Below are 26,558 nucleotides of genomic sequence, written 5' to 3'. Positions count from 1 at the left end.
ATTTAACGTTTAAATTACTTCTAACAGGGAAGTAAGTTCTGCAATGAAATAAAAATCAAGTATTTTAAATGTCTATTGTTTTAATTTCAGGAAAACTAGATATACGATTGAAGAACAAAATAACTTTAGTATCCCAAAAAACGTATTTTAATGAATCCGATACTGAGTAGTATCGATACTTTTTCCCTGATACTTTTAGAGTATCGATACCATGAGCTCGATGCTGGAATGAGTACTCAGTATCGATACCAAAGTCTGAAATTTCGAACCCTAAGTATAGATAGCAGACCCAAAGAGGGACACCTATATTTTATGTACGCTCATATTCCCACGACAGTCGGGTCTACGTAACCGGAACGACCCAGATTTATATCTGGCCAAGGACTGTCACTCCAGCAACACTCCCCAAAATCTCTTTGGGGAATTTGTATGCTGTTACAACAACAACANCACGACAGTCGGGTCTACGTAACCGGAACGACCCAGATTTATATCTGGCCAAGGACTGTCACTCCAGCAACACTCCCCAAAAAGTCTGGGGAATTTGTATGCTGCTACAACAACAACAACAACAGGGACACCTATATAATTCATAAGGCTGATTCACATACAACTTTCTTCGCTTTGCTTGATAGTTATTTGCTTTGACATATAAGATCGATGTAGGCATATGCATGAGTATGCTCACATAAAAAACGTTTGAAGCAAAGCNCGAATCTGTCACGTAAAGCGAAGCAAGCGTTTTATCTGGCATCAGCTTAAGTATAGATAGCAGACCCAAAGAGGGACACCTATATAATTCATAAGGCTGATTCACATACAACTTTCTTCGCTTTGCTTGATAGTTCTTTGCTTTGACATATAAGATCGATGTAGGCATATGCATGAGTATGCTCACATAAAAAACGTTTGAAGCAAAGCAAAGCAAAACGAAGCAAAATCTTGGCAACTGTCAACTTTTGTCCGCTTTGGCAATCAGCTGTCTACATGTATCTTTCCTCGTGCGCTTGCATTTGCATTTAATGACAAAAATAGGCTAAATAGGAATTATTATTGCTGTTATTAATGCATATTATTATATTGTTATCTATTTTACAGATAAAAAAAATATGGAGAAAAAATAGAACGCAAAAGCTGTCAAAGCGTTTATTGTAGCACACCTTCTGCGTTTCACGCTTTGTTGTCAAAGTTTGAACTGTTAAGCAAGGCGAGGAAAGTCTTATGTGAATGTCCCTATAAATACCTGGCACATGACATTCTACAACAAACGAGATGTGTTTAGCGGACGTATGCGCTGAGCAGTTGACCTGTGATGCCGCATCACAATTTTTTTTCTACTTAAATGCCCTCACAAAACCAAACAAACATTTACGTTCTTTGACAAAACCAACCAAAAGTTGAAAAATTACCATATTTTGCAATTCTTCTTTAAGAACAATTTTAAAAAATGTTTTTTTTTTATGTGTCACATGTAAAACTACATGCCGTTCAGGCATACGGGACAAAGTTAAATCGGAAATTTGACAGGTGTTAAGACACATTTTGTAGAAAGTGGAGACGGGGGGTAACATTCATCTTACTGGACAGCTGAGTACGTTGGACCAATTAGAAAGTCAGCTGTTGACAGGCTTCCTATTAACCAATAGATGTCGCGAAATCTATGAATTGTCAAATGCATTTGCAATTATCACCCTATACTTCCGGTAGTGCATTCCAGTGACGTCCGGTAGTGCATTCCAGTGGAAGTTTTGTGATCTATCCCTGGTCTGACATTCATTGTTTCTGATTAGCAGAGTTTCCTTCAATTTTGTCAAAATTTGCATTAAATTTGAGCATTAAATAGATGGTAGGATAAAATAAAGTGCATATCAAGAGCAATACAATGTTAAAAGTAAGTAGTAAGTACGTCGCAGTGTCTACAAATCTAATTACTAATTCGCAATGTGCCATTATTCCTTTTCTTCTCAATAGGTTTCTACTGGACAAGGCAAAGGACTCCGCTCCTTTGAGGAAGTATGGCCGGAAAAACGACTTATAGTTTTAAAGCTATTGAACCAGGAAACTGTGTCACAATNGTTATTAATGCATATTATTATATTGTTATCTATTTTACAGATAAAAAAAATATGGAGAAAAAATAGAACGCAAAAGCTGTCAAAGCGTTTATTGTAGCACACCTTCTGCGTTTCACGCTTTGTTGTCAAAGTTTGAACTGTTAAGCAAGGCGAGGAAAGTTGTATGTGAATGTCCCTATAAATACCTGGCACATGACATTCTACAACAAACGAGATGTGTTTAGCGGACGTATGCGCTGAGCAGTTGACCTGTGATGCCGCATCACAATTTTTTTTCTACTTAAATGCCCTCACAAAACCAAACAAACATTTACGTTCTTTGACAAAACCAACCAAAAGTTGAAAAATTACCATATTTTGCAATTCTTCTTTAAGAACAATTTTAAAAAATGTTTTTTTTTTATGTGTCACATGTAAAACTACATGCCGTTCAGGCATACGGGACAAAGTTAAATCGGAAATTTGACAGGTGTTAAGACACATTTTGTAGAAAGTGGAGACGGGGGGTAACATTCATCTTACTGGACAGCTGAGTACGTTGGACCAATTAGAAAGTCAGCTGTTGACAGGCTTCCTATTAACCAATAGATGTCGCGAAATCTATGAATTGTCAAATGCATTTGCAATTATCACCCTATACTTCCGGTAGTGCATTCCAGTGACGTCCGGTAGTGCATTCCAGTGGAAGTTTTGTGATCTATCCCTGGTCTGACATTCATTGTTTCTGATTAGCAGAGTTTCCTTCAATTTTGTCAAAATTTGCATTAAATTTGAGCATTAAATAGATGGTAGGATAAAATAAAGTGCATATCAAGAGCAATACAATGTTAAAAGTAAGTAGTAAGTACGTCGCAGTGTCTACAAATCTAATTACTAATTCGCAATGTGCCATTATTCCTTTTCTTCTCAATAGGTTTCTACTGGACAAGGCAAAGGACTCCGCTCCTTTGAGGAAGTATGGCCGGAAAAACGACTTATAGTTTTAAAGCTATTGAACCAGGAAACTGTGTCACAATTAGAATGGCAAGAATTGTTTTACGGCGTACATTTAGTGTGCCTATGGGATGAGAAAGGTGCCGCAAAAATTTACGACTGCCTGCGCGCGGATATTGTGGAATTTGTAGTACACGCTCAACGTAAAGTGCAATCACAACGCGGCGAGCACGCGCTACTTACGACTTACATTATAGAGTGGCGCAAATTCTTCACACAATCCAACTACCTTCCGTTGCCTTTTCGTCAATTAGAGCAATCGCTCCAGTTCAAAGTACCCACATCTTCTACGTCAACATCAGCATCTAGTTCCTCTGCAGCCAGCACAAGTGCTAATGCTGCGTCAATTTCAGCGGCAGCCGGCCCATCAACATCTGCCGCTGCCGCTGCAGCGTCGTCATCTTCCACGTCGGGTGGCAACAATAGCAGCAAAAAGAATCCCACTGACGATTCAATCGTTCGCAAATTAATGCTAGACTCGTGGAATGAAAATATCTTCCGTGATATAAAAGATCGCCTACAGGAATCTGCCATGAAAATTGTACATGCCGAACGAAATGGTGATGCCTACGATGCTCAACTTGTTATTGGAGTACGAGAGAGCTACGTGAATTTGTGTTCGAACCCAGATGACAAATTACAAATCTATCGGGAAAACTTTGAGGCGGCTTACTTAAAAGCCACGACGGCATTCTATCGCCTCAAAACAACAGAACAACAGCAAGCAAACGGTGTATTAGCCTTTATGAGATATGCGGACGCCAAATTGCGTGAGGAAGAGGCACGTGCGAAACGCTATCTTGAACCGAGCAGTTATGGTGTACTGGCACAGACTTGCGTCAAGGTGTTGGTCGGGGATCATATGAATACCATCATCGCCGAATGTGCAGCGCTCATAAAAGAATACGAAACAGAAAAGTTAAACCTTATGTTCCGTCTGTTGGATCGTGTGCAGGATGGGGTTGAACCAATGTTACGCGACTTGGAATGCCACATTGTTACAGCAGGTCTAGCTGATATGCTATCTGCATCTGATATAATTACACAAGACTCAGAAAAGTATGTAGAGCGGCTGCTCGAGTTGTTCAATAAGTTCAGTTCATTGGTTAAGTACGCCTTCAACGATGATCCGCGCTTTTTGACGGCACGTGACAAGGCTTTCAAGACTGTTGTCAATGATACTAGTGTATTTAAGGTGAATTTCATGTTTGAATTTACATGTTTTGTGTGTTATTGTTCGTTTTATATGGCTTACAGCTTGAGCTGCCCACCGGCCTAACAAACCGCGGCGTCAAGTCCATCGCTCCGGAGAGCAAGTGTCCTGAACTTTTAGCCAACTATTGTGACATGTTGCTACGTCGAACGCCGTTAAGTAAGAAGCTTACTAGCGAACAAATCGACGCACGATTGCGGGATGTGCTATTGGTTTTGAAATATGTCAACAATAAGGATGTTTTCATGCGCTATCACAAAGTTCATTTAACTAGAAGGTTAGCGTTGTAATTATTATTAGATATACATATGTATGTGCACAAAGAAAATTTACTTTTCAGACTAATACTTAGCACGAGTGCTGATAGTGAAAAGGAAGAGGATATTGTTGAATGGTTACGCGAGGCTGGAATGCCAGCCGATTATGTGAATCGCTTAGGGCGTATGTTCCAGGATATTAAAGTAAGCACTCGTCATAGGATCAAAAAGGGACTGAAAGAGTAGGTATTTAAATCTGTACCAATTTCTTTTCTAGCTCAGCGAAGATTTAAATACTCAATTCCGTAACTGTACGGGTCGTCATGATGCCATTAATATAAAGATACTTAATGCAGGGGCTTGGGCTCGTTGTTCCGAACGTGTTTCGGTGAGCTTACCGCTCGAATTGGAGGACTACATTCCAGATGTGGAGGAGTTTTATAAGAAAAACTTCTGCGGTCGCAAATTGCAATGGTATCATCACATGAGTAATGGTACAATAACTTTTGTAAATAACTTCGGTCGATACGACTTGGATGTGACCACATTTCAAATGGCTGTGCTCTTTGCTTGGAATCAACGGCCACATGATAAAATATCCTACGAGAACTTGCGTTTAGCGACAGAGTTGCCTGGTTAGTATGTATACATACACACTATTGGTAAATGTAGAAATATTTAGATTAAAAAAAAAAAGGAAGTTTACGTTAGCTTCCTTCCATTCATTTTTTAAATCTCACAATCACTTTCCCCCAATAGATCCCGAGCTCAGACGCACGCTTTGGTCACTAGTGGCGTTTCCAAAGGTGAAAAAACAAATTTTACTAATGGAACCCCCAACAATGACAACGCCAAAAGACTTTTCAGAGAATACTTTATTTAGTATAAATCAGGATTTTGCTGTAGTTAAAAATGGCAAATCTCAGCGAAGAGGCAAAGTGCGTAGAAAAGGGAAAATTCCTATTATATCTTGCTTTAAGTTATGTACGATCGTCCTTCTTTACAGATGAATTTAATTGGCCGCTTGCAACTAAGTACCGAACGTTCTCAGCAGGAAGACAATCAATCGATTGTTCAGCTGCGTATTCTGCGCACCCAAGAGGCCATTATTAAAATCATGAAAATGCGCAAGCGTTTGAATAATGCAACTTTGCAAGCTGAATTAATTGATATACTTAAAAATATGTTCTTGCCATCGAAGAAAATGATTAAGGAGCAATTAGAATGGCTGATCGAGCACAAGTACATGCGCCGTGATGATGATGATATCAATACATTTATATATGTGGCTTAAAAGGAGCATAATTACGCATGAACAGCAAATGGGCAGCAAACAAAACAAAATGGAAGAGTGAGATAAGTTGAAAACTTTCTTCAGCTCACTTCGTTTCTATATGTATTTCAACAGTTTTTAGTTTAGTTTTTAAGATAAATGTAGCGCTTCGATTTGGACGTGCGTTATTTATATAAGAGCACCAGAGCGCCCTAAAAAATTACTACTTTAAGATAAATAGGCTTAGCGCTAATTCAATTATTAATATTTTTTAATTATTTTTTAATGGTATGTTAAAATTATTTAATTTACAGTTTGGAAACTGAATAGTTCGCATTCCCTCATAGATCTGTATTTTTACTTAAAACTCGATTGCTTTAATTTAAGAGTTTCAACTGTTCCTTTTTCTATTTTATTTTTATTTTATACACGTTAGTTCATAAGTGTAGCATGTATTTGGTTGTTTTAATATTTCATAACTTTGTATATTTTATATTGTATTTAATTTATGGGGAGATAATCTGAACGCAAGAGAAATGCGATGCAATAGGCAATCGCCACTGCGTATTACCTACGATGTATTTGCCTTTCGTATTGCATTACAGAGTAGCCCCCTGATTCTATCATATTTTCCATTAACAATTATTTATATAAAATTACATTTTAACCATGCAATTACTCTTAGTGCCGTTTTCTCAAGTAGCTTTTAAATATTATCTTCCCTTCTAATACATTTTTTCAGAACAAAATGTGTGTTACAGGGCAGATAAATTTTAAAACCTACGGCCCTTAGTCTTTCTTATTTGAAATGTGAAACTGAATTGATGAAATGTTAAAATGGAAAATGTCTAGTTGCAATCCACACAAGCGGAGGCATTTGCAACTTTTTAACAGCAATAATTATTATGCTAAATCATATAAATACATGCACATTTTGTTATATATATAAGACTTCATCCATTCTAAGCAAACAACAAAAAATATTGTGTGAGAATTCTGAGCGCAATGTACTTTAAAATTATGAGATATGTGTATATCACTATAAAGTAAGTTCAATATAATAATTATGATATAAAAACGATTACCAGCATTACTCATAAAGCTTATGCAAATAAAAATACAAACTACGTAAATATCTAAAAATAATGCTATTAAATAATATGTCTTATAAACTCAAAGTATTTAATTTCAATAGTACCAAACAGGGTGTCCTGGACCACCCGTCACACCTTCTAAAATATGGGAAAATGTTTTTTTATTGCAACGCAAGAATATTAACCACCAAGGCGAGGATGCTCTATATTTTTCGACCGGAAGTGGGTTAAACTAACGCAAAGTAAGTTTTTTAAAAGACAATAAGTCATATAAACTTGAAACTTGGTATGCAGACATGTCAATGGTAAATGCTTATAGGCGGGTATATATAATCGAGTTTGTAAAAGGGAGCGTGGCACATCCCATAGGCGTAGAATTTTTTATCAGCTATAACTTCGCAACCATAAGTCACACGAACTTGAAATTTGGTATGCAGACAACGAGTTTGCAAAAGGGGGCGTTGCTCATCCCATAGGCGTGGAATTTTTTATCAACTATATCTACGGAACCATAACCGGTTTTAAACTACGCAGCACCATGAAGCTACCGACAACACAGAACACTCTACCGTACATACATACACCACCGTACATACGCAGCGATGCACATATCGTCGCCTGGGTAAAAGATTGTCGTAAGCGCCATTTTTACGATTTTTGTTTGTAGATGCAGTTATATATTTTGAAATAAGGTCTTTCGATTGGTGTTATCAGTTTTTAGATATCTCCTTTAGTTTCCGAGACAATGACTACAACTTTTTCGATAATTTAGTAAAAATTTTGTTAGTGATGCAGTCATATTAAATTAATCAATAACATAAAAATTTTTGGTAGAAATTTTGATCACTTTTTGTCGTATTTCATATAAAAATTAAATAATTTAATAATTTTTTGAACTAGTAACATTTTCAGAGACTTTGGAGAAAATATATCTTCGCATTTTTGAGAAATTGCATTCCAAACTTCAAGCCGCCACCGCTGCTCAACAGTTGCTAAGAATCACCCGCCGCGTCGCCGCCGCTGGTCCCCGATGCTGAGATTAAACCGCCGTGTTGCCGCCGCTTTGGAGAAAATATATCTTCGCATTTTTGAGAAATTGCATTCCAAACTTCAAGCCGCCACCGCTGGTCAACAGTTGCTGAGAATGAACCGCCGTGCTGCTAGCGCCCTCACCGTTGCCCAGCCGTTGCTTCACCACTACTGAGAGCCGTCCGCCGTAGCACTCTCGTCGTCATCCGCTCCCACCTGACCGCACGACAATAACGAACGTCATCTCTCTCCCTCCCTCTGTTTGGATAAGGTTGCTGGAACTGTAGTCACAGCGCCGTGTGTGTGTGTGTGTTCGAACTAAACACACGAAAATAGTGTGTTTTTTTTTTGGTGGGGGTTAGTGGGACCATTCTGGATCGGCTGAGCTCACCTCAGCCTTCGACAAATCCCTCCTCTGCGGGCGCATGTGCAAAAAATTTAACAAGCACCAACACTGCGGAAGCGGGCACGCCGAACAAACCACAACCAACTGATAACACACGCGCCAGCGAGAGTGACCCCAATACGTCCACTCCCTCAGCTGGATCTACCTGCTAAAGAAGGAGAAGTTAATAGAGGAGTGCAAGCGGCACCGAATCTTCGTAGAGGGATACACAGTCGCCGACCTGAGCAACGCGCTTTGCGCATATGTGAAAGCGAAGTGATACCGCAAATCAACAGAGGATCTATTGAGAGACTTGAAAGAGGAGATTAAAGCAGAAGAGGAGAGGCCAGTAAAGCTGCAACCTAGCACCATTCCCACCGTCCGGATCAACAACTCTAGTCCACAGCCAGGGAAAATGAAGCATACAACAGCAAAGCATAATGAGATCAGCGACGCCGGGCTAATGAATACCGTTCGCCGATGGGACGTACACTTTTCGGGAGGTGACGCGCTACACGACTTCCTGGAGAGGATCGAAGAGCTAGCCGAATGCTATCGCATCCCACTGGACAACCTCACCGCAACCCTGCCTGAAGTGTTACGCGGGAAGGCCCTCCAATAGTTCCGCGTGTGAAAGCCACAGATACATTCCTGGGCTGCATTCCGCTCAGAAGTAGAGCGGTTCTCCCTCCCAAGGCGACATATGAGCCATCCGGAATCGACGCCAACAAAGCCACGAGAAGGCCAAAGATTATATCTTGGCACTACCAACGCTTATATGCCAACACCCGACTATGTGCGGAGAGGATCACCTGGAACGCATCTGCGATGGCCTACGCGTGGAGTATCGCTTCTTCGTCAAGCGAGGGGAGTTTGAAACGGCCGAGGAGCTGATGGATCTCACCGCCGAATTTGAGCTTCTGAAAGACGAGAAGGGGAGAAATGGCAGACATTGTCCGATTGCGGCCGAGATTGTCCGTGCAACACTACCACCGTTAAGCTGCCCGTATGCCGTCGCCCCTGTGGACACTAACACCCAACAAGGAGGACAAGTAGATGGTCGCTACTATATCGATGTGAACGTGCGAGCACTATTGGACACCGGCGCAATGCTCACCTACATCGACGAGACCATACGTCAACACCTAGAAAATAGGAAAATCCGGCAACGATTCGTCGATTCCTCGGCCTTGCATCATGGTACCGTCGCCGACTTCTCCACGCTTGCAGCATCACTCAACCAACTGCTGAAGAAAGGCCAGACTTAGGTATGGGACGCACCACAAGCAAACGCATTTCTTGCATTAAAAGAGAAGGTCACGAGCGCGCCAATACTCTCCTGCCCCGACTTTAACCGCCCCTTCTCCCTCCAAACCGACGCCAGCGGGGAATGGCTCGGAGTGGTCCCGTTTCAACGTCACCCCGACCGCGGAGAGTCGTAGCGTACGCCAGCCGAAGCCTAAACGACCTAAAACATTATTCAGCCACCGAACAAGAGTGCCTCGTCCCGCTATGGGGAATCCGCAAGATGAGACTGCACCTGGAAGGATACCACTTCACAGTAATCACCGACCACCACTCACTGAAGTGGCTACACTCGCTGCAGAACCCATCAGGACGACTGGCGAGACGGGCGCTCGAACTCCAACAGTATAATTTTGACATCGCATATCGGAAGGGAGCGCTGAACATAGTATGGGACTCAGTCTCGCCATGCCCACTAGCAACAACCGCTGATGGAACAGACACGCTCCACACCGTGGAAACCAGCACCATCGATTGGTACGAGAAAAAGCTGAGGACAGTACAACAACAGCTCAGACGCAACCCGGACTGCCAAATCATTGACAATAAACTGTTCCGCCCCATCGTGCCGCGCAAAAGGCTCTCCCGCGCGCCTCACTGGAAGCTCTGCATCCCCACTAGTCGCAGACCAGTCATCCTGCAAGGAGTGCATAACGCCGCAGCAGCCGGCCATCTAGGCGACAAGAAAACTCAAACGATCACAGCAGAACTACTACTGGTCCGGGATGTACCGCGACGTGCTCAAGCACGTACGAAGGGCCTGTCCTGCACCGAGTACAAGGTGGAACTAAAACAGCCAGCAGGATTGATGGCCACCATAGAGTGTTCGCGGCCATGGGAAATCGTCACGGCCGACTTCGTCGGACCGCTTCCACGCTCGAAACAAGGGAACACTTGCCTCCTCGCCCTGGTCTATAAATTCTCTAAATGGGTTGAGTTAATCCCCGTGCGCCAAGCCATCGCCGCAAACGTCATTAAAGCGCTCCAGGAGAGAATCATTTACCGGTTCGGCTGCCCAGCAATCTTTCTCAGCAACAACGGGAAGGAATTCGTGGGAAAAGCGCTAGCGGCATTCCTCAGCGTACACCGCACCGAGCATAAATTCACCGCAGCCTACGCCCCTTACGAAAACCCGATCGACCGAACCAATCGGGTAGTTAAAACTGTGATAGAACAGCGCTTGAGAACAGATCATCGCACCTCGGATCAGGAGCTCCCCCAAAACGCCTTCGCCATAAATACGGCTCAACTCAAATCAACACAAGCCTCCGCCGCGGAGATCAACTTCCGGCGCAATCCAGTGGCGGCTTGGCAGATACGCTCCGAAGGGACATTACCTGAAGAACACCCCACAGCACATTCAGCCATCACCGAGTTATGGGCAGAGATCAAGGGGCACCTCACCGCTGCGGCCAAACAGCAGAAACAGTATTACCACCTACGCAGGCGGCCGGGAAAACCTAGAGTAGGAGAGAAGGTCATGAAGCGAGATCACCCTCTCTGCTGCCGGCAACTACGCACAGAAGCTCGCGCCGAAATTCTCAGGCCCATATACAATCACCAAGTACACCTCGACCAACACGGTGAAACTCGTAAACCCCGAGCGGGCCGACGCGCACCTGCAGGACCTGAAGCCATTCGCCACGTAACCGACCGAAACCCGCTCTCCATCTTATCATTTCAGATTCTCCAGCAGGGTTGCCACTGAAGGAAAAATGCTTACCATGCACATGAAAAAAATCTACCAAATCCCTAAAATATTTACCAATAACTTTCTTATACTATGTCTCCGTAGTGAGATTTAATGAAGATTTAGCCCTCTGACGAGATTTGACGTTAAATCTTTTGAGATTTACCATATAAAATTAAATCTCGAAAGGCAGTAGATTTAAGTTAAATCTTCGTCAAATCTTCAATAATATTGATCAATAAGTACAATTTGTTGGATGTGGCAACCACAAATTCACATGCCATAAATCAAATGACATTTAAAATTTATAAATTTCGGTAATGGTTCTGCTTCGATAACATTGCACCTCTAGAACTCAGTTCGTATTCATGATATGCTAAAGGCCCACGATTGGATTTTCGGTTCCCTCCTATGAATAAGAGAGTTCTACAAACATTTTTCTTTCCGCAAATGTTTTTCACCGTTTGATAATTTTTCTTAAACTCGGCAAAATGATTCGGAATATGGTACCATTCTTTACACTTTCCAGACTATATATTATACATACATATTTACCACGAATAAGAAGCCAATAATATTCAGAATTCATATAATGAAATTCCGTTTGGTACCTTCCTTTTATCTGTCTGTATATCAATGTCCGCAATTGTATTTATAAAATAATACATAAGCAAACGTCAAATATTTAAAAATGTGAACGTCAAACATATCTCGTTGTAGTAATGGAGACGGTTGTGATTTGGCAACTGGATTTATTAAATCTAAATGGATAAATCTCTCAATGGAGACAAAGTATTAGATATTTAAAAAAAAAACTAGTTTGGTTTTAATTTTTCAGTTTTTTTTTAGAAATATTTATTTATATGGTATTTGAGATGATATTAACGGCATCATCTCGGTTTTCTTCAACCAAAAGCGAAAGTGATGAAACTAAAAGCAACACTGAAACTGCATCATTTGAAAAAACTTCAACAGGAGTTATCATAGACAAATACAGTAACTCAAACAATCGCTTGGCATTTTTTTTAATAATCTCAATGTTTTTCAAGTAGAAAATTGTTTGCTAATTTTATTTTGTATAAGAATATTGCTTGCGCTTTAACCAAACCAATAATAATCAAAGATTCCAGCAATTTTCGACATTTAAAAAAATGTAAATAAATTTCGACAAAATTTCGAACTTTTTCAAACAATTTTGGGTTGCAGTTTTATAGCCAATACAATTTTAGTATAACCTACAATGTGCAGCTAAAAACTTCGGTTGATTAAAAAAAATTTTGCCGCCGGTTTTCTGTGGTGATTTTTTACTTTTTTTTTGTGAACAATCACCGGGTGCAATTATATGCCTGTCCATTTCCTCTTTTTACTTAAAGAATCATTTAAAATATTAGGCAATAGAAGCTGCTCATGATTCCAGTAAAATTAGTTTTGAATGGAGCACATGATCCAACTACACAAGATCTGACAACATGAAGCAAAAGAAAAAAGTAATTTTCTGGCTGACGTTTGTAATTTCGGCGCCATGTTATTTTCTGTGAAAAGTAAACAAAGAATATGAAGACGAAGCATAAAGAAAAAATGCAAGCAATGTTGTGCACATGTTTGTGCTAACCAATTTATTATTTTTGTTCGTGTTTTTGCATCCAATCACCGCGGACTTCATTTTAATTACATTTGCACAAAAAATCACTGAAATAAACCACCGACAAAATACACTTAAAGAAAGAAACAAAACATAAATAGCAAACTTCAAAATTACGAGCGTCACACACTTTTTTCTTTACAAATGGCTGCTTCTCAACCGGTCAGATCTGTTCTAATTGGTTCATGAATGGAGCACGATATGTTCGCCTTTTATCGATATACGTACGTATGTATGTACTTAAAATTAATGCAATAAAGTAGACTACACTTTTGGAAAGAAATTTATCATATAAAGTTAACTACGAAAAATAAAGCGTGAACTAAACTTTATTTGTTTATCAAACAAAATATTTTACCAAAAATCTACCAAAATGAGAAAAAAAATTACCTTTCTACCAACCTAAATGTTTTCTACCAATTTTGGTAATAATTTACCAAAGTGGCAACCTTGTTCTCCAGTCACGTCAGATACGCTGCAACGATGAGTCGCAGAAAGCTCCACCCGCATTGCTTCGATCAGACGATTCGTGATCAGGGAATGAAATTTCCACTCTATCATTATGCTTACTAGGGTTGGATCGTTTCTTTACAGCTGAGCAAAACTTACTCACACCAGAGATGAAGTTGAAGGGATTTACAGGTTGTTGGATCGTCTAACTAGGACCCCTAAGGCGGAGATGCTCGAGATCGACCTAGCGTAATACCGGCGCTCCAGTGCAGCCGCTTCTTTCGAAAAGTTTAGTCGGATATCCTTTAACCGTCCTAACGTCTTGAAGCGAGCCGCTGCAGCAGTAACCACCTTACAGAACTGGGGGGGCTACTCTGTAATGCGATGCGAAAGAGAATTGCGATGCGATAGGCAATCGCCGCAGCGTATTACTTATGACGTATTTGCCTATCGCATCGTAGCGTGGTGTTTTCCTTTTTGAGCACTTCCATTATCGTGTTGAGATCTATTTCAAGAAAGGGCTCCGGTCCAATAGAGGCCATGGCAGCAGCCAATCTGGCCAGATGGTCCGCTTCCTCAATGCCTTCGACTCATATGTGCACCCATAGCAATTGGAGGGTATTATCCTCAGCCAGAGCATTAAGCCTCTCTACACACTCCAGAACGACCGAGGATTTGCTGTCGAAGGATGAGAGAGCTTTGAGTGCCACCTGGCTATCGCTTAAAATCAGGATCCTCTCGCTTCGATACTTTCTTCGAAAATTAATCTGAGCACACAGACTTCCGTTTGAAATATTCTGGGGCACCGAAAGCTTTTTTCCAGCGCCATAAACATCTGCTTCTATCCCCTCAGAAGTTTTAGGGTCATCTATTACCACCCTAATGTGCTCACCTGGACGTATTTTTCCATGATAGAGGTACTCCACCCAGCCTTTCTGTGTGCTTAAACCTTATAGTTTTTATAAAACCACTACTTTATGCCTGCCATTCCTGGGGAGCAGAATAAGAGGATGCTGCGAGCCTAGGCTGTTCCTGTTCCTAGAAGACAAACCCTTACCTTTTCCAAAGCCCTATCGCAAAATTAAGGAGAGTCCGGTTTGCTGCCTGTTCGACAGTGGCCCAAGTTCCAGCATTACCTCCAGCGTCCCCCTACTCCCTTAATGCAAACATACGCCAGGCGTTGGTCAGGGACTGCCTCACCTTTGCTAGAGTAGTCCTGGAAGCCCAAGACACTGCCCCGTAGGTTGCTGTTGGTTTTACTATCATCAGCGCTCTCGTAGCCCTGACCGCCTCGACATGAGTCCTCCACAGGAGTTTCGAATCCCAGGTACTTCACTTCTAAGGCGGCGCCGACCGTGGCTCCCTCCAAGATCAAATTTCTCATCCCCTCGATGGTTCTGCGTGTGGAGAAGGAAAACAGACCATCAAAGGTGACCCCTAAATGATGATTGATGCCTGACCTCTTTCGTCTAGGTGGTGAAGAAGGTTTCCGTTGATTTCGTCGGTATGAGGGTTAGGCTCATTTCAGTGGAGAAGGGAGAAGTATCGGAGAGGTAGCCTTCGTTACCCTTGAACAGAGGTCATCATCGGATGCTAATATCAAACAGTTGTTAGCGTATCAGGGAAATTCCCGTTCCCACGACAGTCGGGTCTACGTAACCGGAACGACCTAGATTATTATTGAGGAATTTTTATGCTGTTACAACATCAGAAAAATTCTTTCCGGTAGCAGAGGAAGTTTCGAGATATAGAAGTTAAATAGTAGGGGGAAAGGACGCCACAATGTAGAACTCCTTGCTTAATTATTCTAGGTTTTAAAGTTTAATTCTTAAAAGGTCACTGACGACTGCCGACTACTTATATAATTCACCGACCGCCGTTGGAGTCCCTGTGTGAGAGAGGAAGCCTCAATGTCTTATAGTAGCGTAGTCCAGCGCTACTACATCTGTTCTCTCACAGGGACGGTTACGGTTAAGGCCACGATTTATTTGAGAGTTTATGGCGTTAACTGATGTTGTGGTGCTGCTTTGCACTTCAAGTATGCTTCATTGGGGTCAGGTGGTATGTGAAAAGCGGTGTACCAAGGCCTCAAGTGTCTTCGCGACCGGGGAAAGGAGCGTTATCGGTTGATAGACTCCTTTCTTGGCTGGCTTCACCGTTTACAGCAGTGGGTCCACTCTCTCCGATTTCCACACATCGGTAATGATGAGAGTGAGAGCAACAGAGGCCACAAAGTTTGTGGTCCACTCCCTGTGAAATCTTGGGCTTGGGCAAGGGTTGCACTCAACCGAAGTGGAGCTCGGATGAATTCGTATTTGGCTGGAGCAGCAGAAGTTAATTTCTGGTCCGTAATTGGGCTCAATGCCCGCCCGACGAAGCATGCGGAAAAATCCGGCTGCAAGGCATTGCTCCTTGGACGAAAACCGATTGATGGCGTTCGCCGATCTAAACGGAGTTAGATCGCCAAAAATAGCCATTGGTCGGGAAACTGAAGCAGGATGAAGTTTGGGGAGGGGTCGCAAAAAGATGCAAGTGGTGTTTGTTGTGTTGTTGTAGCTACAACCCCTCCCATATCGGCTAGTCTCTCAGTCCTTGTCGTCAAGCTCAACTAACGGGAGACAAGTGAAGCGTGCAGCTTCTTTGGGGTCTGTCCATAGGGACAAAGACGTCAGCTGAGTGGGGTTTTGTGGGCATGCGGAGATGTTTCGAGTCGTGGGGTTGTTGTTGTTGTAGCGGCTATAGCAACCCTGCCCAGATCGGTTAATATCTCAGTCGCATCAAGCTCAACTAACGGAAGACCCAAGAAGCGTGCAGCTCTATTTGGTCTGTCCAAAGGGACATTTGGCACATCTGCTTAGGTATGCGTTCAACCTGCTGCAGTAGCCAGAGCGAAGTTGGACTGTTGTGGTCCGAGTCCCACAGTTCTGGAGTCTACGTAACTTGAGACTGACTCCCTGTGAATGCCGCTCTGGGCCTGTCGATATGCTGGCGGGTCCAGAGGTCTGAACTTCGTCCGTCAGTTCGAAAAGATGCCTTCTAGCATGCCATGGCGAGGGCTCCTCTGCAAGCAGGTGTCTGTTTGGGTGTCCACGTCTCTAGCTCCCTACTAAGAATTGCTTGCAGAGCAAAACAAGAGGCACACTTGTTGTTGCCAGTTTGTGAAGCCATCTGGTCACTCGACGCTAGACTTTGTCCACCGGAGGAACCAGTATAAATTGTCGGCTAAAATAGCTCGCGCTTTTGTATGTTCACAAGCTGCCGAATCTAAGTGTTGAGATTCCTGATACGAGGATTTCTGGGATCGGCCTGACAAAGGTTGTCACGCTCAACGGCTAAAACAGCCGCTTTAGCAAGAAATTTGTACGGGTGTCCGTTATACAACCTGCTGGTACGAAGCGAGCTGCAGCAGCAGTNTCGCGCTTTTGTATGTTCAGAAGCTGCCGAATCTAAGTGTTGAGATTCCTGATACGAGGATTTCTGGTATCGGCCTGACAAAGGTTGTCACGCTCAACGGCTAAAACAGCCGCTTTAGCAAGAAATTTGTCCGGGTGTCCGTTATACAACCTGCTGGTACGAAGCGAGCTGCAGCAGCAGTGACAATCCTGCGGAGCTTGCGTTCACCTAGGTGATCGTCGGTTGATGTGGGGAGCGCAGCGAAGGTGCTTTCAGTAAATTCCGCGAAGGTTTTCAAATACGCTTTAGTAAAGTTGATATATGTCCGGTGTCCCACGGAAGCAAAGTCAGTAGGTTTGTCAATCGATATGACTATGGGCAGATGGCCTGATGCCAAGATCAGCATAGGTCGCCATGATATCTGCTTATCAGACAAGCGCTGGCTATTGTTATGTCTGGCGAGCTGCAGCAGCTTGTGCATCGTCGAAGCGTCCATCTGCTCAGTGTTTTCCCCTACGATCGTTTGATAGGCTTGAATGCCGAAGATTTTGGTGCGCATTAAAGTCGCCAACTACCATACGGCTTTCCCCTCTGAGGAGCCCACCTGTTTCAGGGTGATATCCTGCCGGGCAGCTGGTGACAGGGGGTTTATAAACGTTAATTATTTCGAGCTCGACATCGCCTGATCGAATAGCAATGCCCTGACATTCTAGGATGGTATCCCTGCGGTTGATGTCTGCATAGGCTGTGTGCGCTGCTGTGGGAGGTGCCGCCCAGTGGTGGCAGTTGGTAGCTCGCAATTGGGGCTTGCGACCCTGCAGCGCAACACGGGCCCTCAAAGTTCCTTGCGTGGTGCGCAGATCTGAACATGCCCTGAAGTGACACCAACCAAGTCAGGTGTTGCACGTGACTGATGTCACATTACGGAATATTCTGGTCTGACACACCGTGCAGATTGTTTGAGGAACCACGAGTTGTTGGCGGCGGCGTATGGGTAGTGGTGCGGTCGTGTCTGTTGTATGGTCTGTCGTGGTTTGGTCTATTGTGTTGTCTTGTGGTGCCGTGGTATTTGTGTTGAGCTACTCAGGCGGACTGGGGTTTACCGTGGAGGCTGTTGTGTTTCAGCAGCAGGGGGCTACAAATGATGTGGTCCTCTGTCGATATGTCCATAGTCCTGAGCAGACTCCCACGTGACTCTACCCGTTGCAAGCATTGCACTTGACTGAGGTGGAGTTGTGGTAGTCGTCTCTGGCATACACAGCAGGTGTAAGTTTCAGGCCCAGGGTTTGACTCGATGCCAGCCCTGAGCAGAAGAGTACGTAGCGGATATAGCCCTAAGAACGAACAACGTGTGAGATATTTCACCGACCTAAACGGGGTTAGATCGCCGAAACAACAGCCCTTAATCAGGTAAATCCGAATCATTCCGGTACGTAGAACCGTGTCGTGGGAATGAATATGATTTGTGGGATCGCTCCACATGCCGGACACTCATTGGACACATCTGGATCTAGTCTGCTGAGGTATGAGTTCAACCTACTGCAATAGCCAGAGCGAAACTGGGCTATTGTGCTCCCGAGGTAGACGAAGCTCCGTCTCGTCCACGTCAGATTGTGCCCAGAACGGCATTCACAGGACTGGAGTACGTAACTTTAGAGCGACTCCTTGTAAATGCTGCTCAGGGCCTGTCGATATGCTGTCGGGTCCAGGGGTTGCTTTATGAACCTCTGGACTTCGTGCGTCAGTTCGTATAGATGCCTTCTGGCATGCCTTGGCGAGGGATCCTCGGGTGTCTACGTCTGTGGCTCCCTACTAGGAATTGCTTGCAGAGCATTGTGTTGTGCTCCTTTATGGGGAGCATTTTCTCCTCGTGTTCTTCTGGCGACATCAGAAGACATCCGGTCGCCGTCTGGAGTGCTGTATTTTCAGTCGTCTGGAGCTTCATCCACTGCGTCCTACTGGTCCCCGCCGACCACGTATCGTCATTTAAAGTCCAAAACCGCGTATCGTGGTTCTGCAAAACCCCGTAACTGAATTTTGTGCCAAAAAAGATATTTGCTCACTAGAAGCTCCTGTCATCAAACCCTTATCCATTCAAACTAAAATATCGATACTTAGACAAAGAAGAAGAGATAATTGGAGATAAAAAAAATAAGACTAGTTTTCTTCTCTCCCATAAAATTTGAGCACCCTGACATACCGAGGTTTTGAAACGACGATATGTTCTTATATACTAGAAATAGCCTTATGTATGTATGTACATATTTGGGAATGTTCATACCAGGATTTAGTTTGTTTAATTTTTTTTATTGATTTCTTACCAGTTTTTAATAATGACATTTTCAATTTTAAGCTACATACACATGTATGTCTCATTGTTGTGAAAGACTTGTCAATATTAATTCTACTTACATAATAAAACTCAATTTAATCTTGTAAGTTTGTAATGCAAATACTTTTTATCTTAAATGCGGACATTTTTATATAATAAGTGTTATTAATCTCGTTTTATAAAAAAATTTCAGTACATTACAACGTACATTTTAGCATTTTAGTTACTTAATATGTTCGTACAATTTTAATCAACGAAAATTTACGGTCTTAACATCCCAAACTATTTTAATAAAAGAATACCTACAACACTGCAAGCAATGTAGACAATATCAGAAACAAAAAAAATAAATGCATCAAAAGCTTTTAAACTAAAATAGAAAAACTTGTACAGGTAAAAAGTTTTAAATACTCAAAAAATTTGTAGTGACCAAGGACAGTCACAGCTGCCAGTGTGACAGTCACTTATCCTCTCCTCTCTCCAAAAACATAATGAAGTAAAAAAGTTACAGTACACGGTATTATTTACGTCGCCTTGCCTTGCGATAGCCCTTGCCGTACCAGCCCGCTTGCGTGCGCGCCAATTTTCTCGGGAAAGTGTTGTTTAACTGCAGCTGTCGCTTTGCCGCCTCTGCCGCGGCTATATGTGCCAACGAGATGTTTTCATCGTAATCATCATCATCCTCATCTGAATACGAGCAACACTCACACACCACAAAACGTCCGTTGCGTGCGCGTTTCTTATGCTTGCGTTCGTTAAGGTGCCACTTCCGGTAGAACTGACACTCAAATTCCGCATAGTTATTAAAGCAGAATTCACACTCGGCCGCTGCCCGATTCAAAGCAAATATCGGTACTACTTGATAGTTCCAAATATTCAGGTCGGCTGGCGGCGGATACACTATACTATGCAGACCAGAGTATGCATACTTGACATCGTACCAACAGGGCAACTTGCGCAATAGCCAATACTGTTGTGTGATATTTTTGATGCCACTACTATTAACTGTGCTCTTCCTTGCCAGTTTCAGTATGTCCATTTGGGCAACTACATTTTCACAACTTGCCTCTTCTTCATCAGAGTTGAGCGCAATCTCTGTGGCCTGCAACGTTTTGAATAGATCGGAAGTGGGTGTATCATTTGATTTAATCTCGTCATTAATTGGTTTGTTAGTCACTGCTGCAGTCTGCCTGATAGGCACCAATGCCGGCATTTCAAGGGGGGTTTCTGATTTCACCTCAATTGCAGTTTCTATTTTTACTTGTATGCTTTCCGTTTTAGGAGAGTTCAAATTCTCCAACTCCTTTTTGCTGTTGGTTAAGCTTGGAGTGGGGTTTCGGCTGGCTTCCTTTGCATCATCTTCTATTTTCGGCACAGACTCCGTGAAAAGCGTCACTGCTTTTGGCTGTACTGGCATGGAACCACCAGCGGTTGACTCCGATTTAATATTAGGTTCTATTTTCATTTCTACATCTTTAGAATTAGTTATTATATCAGAGAGTACACTATTAGTTTCGGGGTTGAGCTCTACTTTAATAGAAGCAGTCGATGTATCTACAGTCTGGTCATCTGATTTCGATTCACTTATATTTGTATTGATTTCCTCTTGTTTAATGCTCTCTATTTTCGGCTGCCCTTCTTGAGATATGTTTTTTAAAATATTTTCGCCTGTTTCCATTAGATCAGGTTGTGTGGCAGCATTCGTTTTCGGCTCACGGTCCTCTTCTTTTATACTTAGGAGTATGTCATATGCGGTTGTTTTGTTCTCTGTCAGGTTGGCGTTACTGATATCTTCCACAGTCTTCCTTGCCACTTCAGAAATCTTTTCATTTTTTTCACTCTTAGAATCATCCTCACAACTCTGTGCATGACTGTCCAAACGCGGCATCTTATATTTCAGTTCAAGATTGGTTTTGATACGCGTACTGTTTTTCAATGGTGTACGTATTCGAGGACCTTTACCTATTGGCAAATCGGTGCCGCTATCCCCTGACATAATCGAATCAAGCGTTTCCTCGGTTGCGCTGGTGCATGTGTCATGCTCATCCTCGGCAGTCTCAGTATCTTTATCTGCATCTTCGCCGGCTCGCTTTAGCAGCGGTTGTGTTAGTGTGTGCAACTCCTCGGGCATAAGCAGCGACGCGTGCGCAAATATAGGGTCCTTCTCCTTTGTATATATCGGCACGCTTATGTTTAGCGCACGCATCAACATTTCCATAACGCGATCACATTTTCCATTTATTTTTATTGAGGCAATACTATCTTTAGGTGTCCATTGCAAGTTAACAATACAAATTTTTGCTCGTTGTTTCGCTGGACGATCCATTTGCCACAACCATGTGTACTTTTTCAAAACCTTCAAACTGGATCCCAAGCACAATATAACATCGCCTTTCTCCGCATGGTGACAAGCGCCAGCCCAATTCAACGGCCATTTGAGATTGCCACGCTCACCAAAATGTACAATAGTATCGTAGAGCGGTTCGGAGCAACGATGACAAAGACGATTCGTTTTGTGGCTATGACGCGCCGTCATTTCGGTGGTGTCAAATAGCCGCCAATACACCGCTGGTCCTGGTTTACAATGCTTGCACACCTCCATGTACATGTTACCATGTATTTCGGAAAGTGAAGCACGCGGTAATCCAGAACGCAAATGCAATCCATCGCAGTTTTGTGAAACAACATAACGTAAAAGTCGTCGTCGATGTAATTCGTAGAGAGCCATATGTGTGTACGTGGGATTTGCTGCTGACAAATCATGTTCGCCAATGTCTTCGCCTTTTTGCAGTAACGTCCAAATACCTTTGCTGCCGCGATAATCAGGTATTAAAGCCGATGTGCTGATGCCTGCGCCCGTATAGCAAATCAGGTGCTTCGATTGTGAAATTATCGCAGCCAACTCTTCTACCTTTGCCTCGATGACATGCGGTTCATCTTCCTTTTCAATAATGCGGTCTTTGTAAATTTCAACTCGTTCTTTTCGTTTTTTTATTTGTTTAACAATATCAGGATATTTTTCGCACAATTGTCGTTCCTCAGCAGTCAACAACGATTCACATTTCTTGAAGATGTTTGATATCTAAAAACAGTAAGAATTTAATATTGATAACAAATATGAAAAAAACGTGAATATGTTTAAGCAAGTAGGCATTCACTCACATCACCCCCGCAGTCACATGTACACTTGCATGCACCATGGTCTAAGGGGTGTTTCTCTCTACTCGGTGTCATTAAACTCACACCACCATCGAGTGGTCCCACCCTCCAATTTATGCATACATTAACCATACAAAGAAGATATGAGTGAATGATATTTCATCAATTACCTTTCGCATTGCATCTTTGCGTCGGCGTTTTTCATTATCACTCTTGGCAGGATTCATTTTGGCCCGTGTTATGTAGGCGCCCGTTTGACTTCCCTTCTTATTTCCATGATCCGCTTTTGTACGGTTATTATCGATGTCGAGGGATACAAACTGATTTTGCAGAGCATTGTGCGCGTCCAGTTTCAGCTCCAACTTCATATTCGCCATGTCTATATCTCCTTCGCCACCTCCAAATAACTCAATCTCGCGCAGCGGATTCGTCACGTTCGCAAGAACTCGTTCAGCAACAATATTTTTTATAACTCCAGTGTATGTGGTACACATCGAAAAACTCACGCACAAAACAAAACAATTAAAATCTACGATGGTCAGCGCATAGCCGCCATCGTTTGGAAATTATGTAAAAATCAATTGCCTCTATATGCAATGGGCTGAATCGAGAACAAATTGTCCGTTCAATTTTTGCTCATGTAACAATACAACTTATATCCTTTCACACTCATTTACACATTTTGTTAATAATACTTTGTATTCTTGTAGAAAATGTAAACAAACAAACAAACAAGCGCGTACTACGCGAAGGCGCTGCTTCTTCCTCTGCTGTCGCTGACGTTGTCTCGTTGATTTTGTCGTCGTAGGCAGTGATGGAAAACTAGGCGCAATACGGCCCTTTTTGGCACTTTCATTCACAGAGGCATAATTCATTCAGTGTTGTCACAATCATGAGTTGCGATCCCATACGAGTTCGGACTCGTCGGAAATAGTCAGAATTAGTCAGATTTTACTGGGAATCGATCCCGTACTCGGTTCTCTGACTAATGAGCGGACAAAAAAGAGAGTAAATAAGGTCCTCTCCATGATACAATAATTTTTAGAAAGTAATTTCACTTCTTCTCCTTATCCGCCATGTTAGCTATCTGACAGAAAACGTATTTTTTGTTGTATCAACTTTTTCAAAAACAAAATTCCGGCTTTTAACGTTGGAAAAATAAAACGAAGGAAAGCGAAACATATACGAAATTATGAAATAGTTCACTGCTGCTTCCGTGGACATTGCAACACACGCAATAAATGTAAAGGCCCGTTTACATACAACCTTGGCGTTGCGTTGGCGTTGGAGTCGCTTCGCCAGCTGACTATGAATAGATGCATTTGCATGTCTCCACATAAGCAAAGTTAAAGCTCAGTTATGCACACTTTGCAATGCACTGCATAACATGTCATTTTACGTAAAAATCAAAAATCAATAGACTCTTAGATATGTAATGGTGTGCGTTTGGTAGCCGCTTAAAGGCCCCGCCAGATAGAAATTCTTTTCTGCGTCACAGAGATGCTTTTGACTGACAAGACGCACATAACATTGCGAGGCGCCACAATGAAAACGTTGCCGCAAACAAAACGGCTCATTTTGATTGGCCAAAAGTCAGTTGGTCTGAATTCGTTCCATACATTGTTGTTTTACCACATTGACGCGCGTCAAAAGTTGAGAGTTGGGCGATTTTTATCAGTTGCGGCAATGCATGCGTTGCCAATGTGGCGTCTTCTATTTGAAATCCCAGAGTTAACTTCGATGTTAGTCAAAGGTATCCCTGTGACGCAGAAAAGAATTTCTGTCTGGCGAGGCCTTAAGGCCCGTCCACATAGAACTTTGGCGTTGCGTTGACGTTGGCGTCGCTTCAACAGCTGACTATGAATACATGAACTCAAATGCAGTCGTCCACATAGCCAAAATTCGATAACGCTCACGCCAACACAAAGCAAAGAGATGGCCAACTCTCAACTTATCGCGTTCGTCGCTCATCAGCTGTTGCAAATAAATAAAATTATGTGAAATATTTTTCCTTTTTAATCAAGTGCACGCAAGAAATATCGTTTTTAATGCAATTATTGATATGAAATATTAATTTGTCTGTCGTTAGTATGCTAATTTAGTGGCCCAACGCGAAAACGCGAAAGTTTTATGTGGACCGGCCTTAACACGCAAAGCTCATTTAACAGATTCCCTATGTGGCAACTTCCATGCAATGCCAAGTATGCATAACTGAGCCTTTAGGCAACGCCAACGCCAACACAACGCAGAAACATGGCCAACTCGCAACTTTTCATAATCAGTGATTTAATTTTCCTTTTTAATCAAATGATATAAAGTGTTGATTTATCTGCCGCTAGCATATTAATTTAGTGGCCAAAGTATTCTCTGCTAAACGTTCATTGTAGCAAGCACGAGCGTTAAGCTGCCTTTACATCGCATGCAAAAGTTGACTTGCTGTCTATTTTGAAGCAAGCCATTTTTGAATCACTATTTACACGAACGATTTTTCCAGAGCAATGTTGAATCGCCTGAAAAATCGCCTCATGTAAANTTCGTCGCTCATCAGCTGTTGCAAATAAATAAAATTATGTGAAATATTTTTCCTTTTTAATCAAGTGCACGCAAGAAATATCGTTTTTAATGCAATTATTGATATGAAATATTAATTTGTCTGTCGTTAGTATGCTAATTTAGTGGCCCAACGCGAAAACGCGAAAGTTTTATGTGGACCGGCCTTAACACGCAAAGCTCATTTAACAGATTCCCTATGTGGCAACTTCCATGCAATGCCAAGTATGCATAACTGAGCCTTTAGGCAACGCCAACGCCAACACAACGCAGAAACATGGCCAACTCGCAACTTTTCATAATCAGTGATTTAATTTTCCTTTTTAATCAAATGATATAAAGTGTTGATTTATCTGCCGCTAGCATATTAATTTAGTGGCCAAAGTATTCTCTGCTAAACGTTCATTGTAGCAAGCANGCATTCGCTGCCAAGTGTTCATTGTAGCAAGCATATTTTTAACGTGCGTTTTGTGAAACCAACGCCAACGCCAAAGCCAACGCGAAAGTTTTATGTGGACCGGCCTTAACACGCAAAGCTCATTTAACAGATTCCCTATGTGGCAACTTCCATGCAATGCCAAGTATGCATAACTGAGCCTTTAGGCAACGCCAACGCCAACACAACGCAGAAACATGGCCAACTCGCAACTTTTCATAATCAGTGATTTAATTTTCCTTTTTAATCAAATGATATAAAGTGTTGATTTATCTGCCGCTAGCATATTAATTTAGTGGCCAAAGTATTCTCTGCTAAACGTTCATTGTAGCAAGCACGAGCGTTAAGCTGCCTTTACATCGCATGCAAAAGTTGACTTGCTGTCTATTTTGAAGCAAGCCATTTTTGAATCACTATTTACACGAACGATTTTTCCAGAGCAATGTTGAATCGCCTGAAAAATCGCCTCATGTAAAGGCAGTTGTCAAAGCGTCGCCAACGCCAACGCAATGCCAAAGTTGTATGTGAACTGGCCGTAATAGCCCATTTATGCATACTTAGCTTTGCATGAGAGTTGTCACATAAGAATCTGTTAAACGGGCTTTGCGTGTAAGCGGTTACCCAACGCATAGCACTTAACATGTAGAATTCTGTTGGGTTTTGATTTTTACGTAAAAATGGTATAGCAGTAACTGGGCTATAAGGATTCAGCTATGTATGTGTAAAGCCCAAAATACAATAACGCAGTGGCATTTTTTCGAAATCAGCTGTTTTTTAGAAAGTATGGTGCCCAATGAAGTGACTCACAATACAGCAGTGGCAGCTAGCAGTACAGCTCAGTTTAGCCCAAATTCTAAATTCACTGCCACTGCCTTCATCGCAGCAAACTTCAGCCCAAAATACAATAGCGCAGTGGNGTGGCATTTTTTCGAAATCAGCTGTTTTTTAGAAAGTGTGGTGCCCAATGAAGTGACTCACAATACAGCAGTGGCAGCTAGCAGTACAGCTCAGTTTAGCCCAAATTCTAAATTCACTGCCACTGCCTTCATCGCAGCAAACTTCAGCCCAAAATACAATAGCGCAGTGGCAGTGACAGTTTTTAAAATCAGCTGTTACTGCTAATATTGGCAGTCACTGCCGTAGTAAACACAATACGGCGTTGTCAGTATTCCGTCCACCATTTGCAAGGATTTTTTTCTTCGGATGTTCGCCTGGATACTCCAGTCCACGAGAATTGCATCAAAACTTCAGACTGGAACACACAATCAATTACTTTTTANGT

At 42.4% G+C, this 26,558-nt stretch overlaps 2 protein-coding genes across 3 annotated transcripts; one reads left to right on the top strand and one right to left on the bottom strand.

Moving 5' to 3' along the window:
- Positions 1–1,801: 1,801 nt before the first annotated feature.
- Positions 1,802–7,150, top strand: Cul5 (cullin 5). Of its 2 annotated transcripts, XM_017618323.1 has the most exons (8): positions 1,802–1,891; positions 1,972–2,058; positions 3,076–4,263; positions 4,326–4,558; positions 4,622–4,742; positions 4,816–5,173; positions 5,298–5,476; positions 5,545–7,150. In XM_017618323.1, exons 1-8 carry the CDS (start codon positions 1,883–1,885, stop codon positions 5,830–5,832), a joined length of 2,463 nt encoding a protein of 820 aa, XP_017473812.1. In that variant the 5' UTR covers positions 1,802–1,882; the 3' UTR covers positions 5,833–7,150. The 2 variants fall into 2 exon arrangements, with proteins under 2 accessions (XP_017473812.1, XP_017473811.1); XM_017618322.1 differs by lacking the exons at positions 1,802–1,891; positions 1,972–2,058 and adding an exon at positions 2,691–2,908 and having other exon boundaries at positions 2,989–4,263; positions 5,545–7,147.
- Positions 5,184–23,093, bottom strand: Sirt7 (sirtuin 7). Its single transcript, XM_017618321.1, has 3 exons — positions 22,461–23,093; positions 18,773–22,213; positions 5,184–5,194 (listed from the first exon to the last, which is right to left on the bottom strand). Exons 1-2 carry the CDS (start codon positions 22,782–22,784, stop codon positions 19,652–19,654), a joined length of 2,886 nt encoding a protein of 961 aa, XP_017473810.1. The 5' UTR covers positions 22,785–23,093; the 3' UTR covers positions 5,184–5,194; positions 18,773–19,651.
- Positions 23,094–26,558: the final 3,465 nt, after the last annotated feature.

This window comes from Rhagoletis zephyria, unplaced genomic scaffold (assembly GCF_001687245.7).
Source record: "Rhagoletis zephyria isolate East Lansing unplaced genomic scaffold, Rhagoletis_zephyria_1.1 Rzeph_scaffold_01602, whole genome shotgun sequence".
Classification (NCBI taxonomy): Eukaryota; Metazoa; Arthropoda; class Insecta; order Diptera; family Tephritidae; genus Rhagoletis; species Rhagoletis zephyria.
This window is presented reverse-complemented; position numbering and strand designations above follow the sequence as displayed.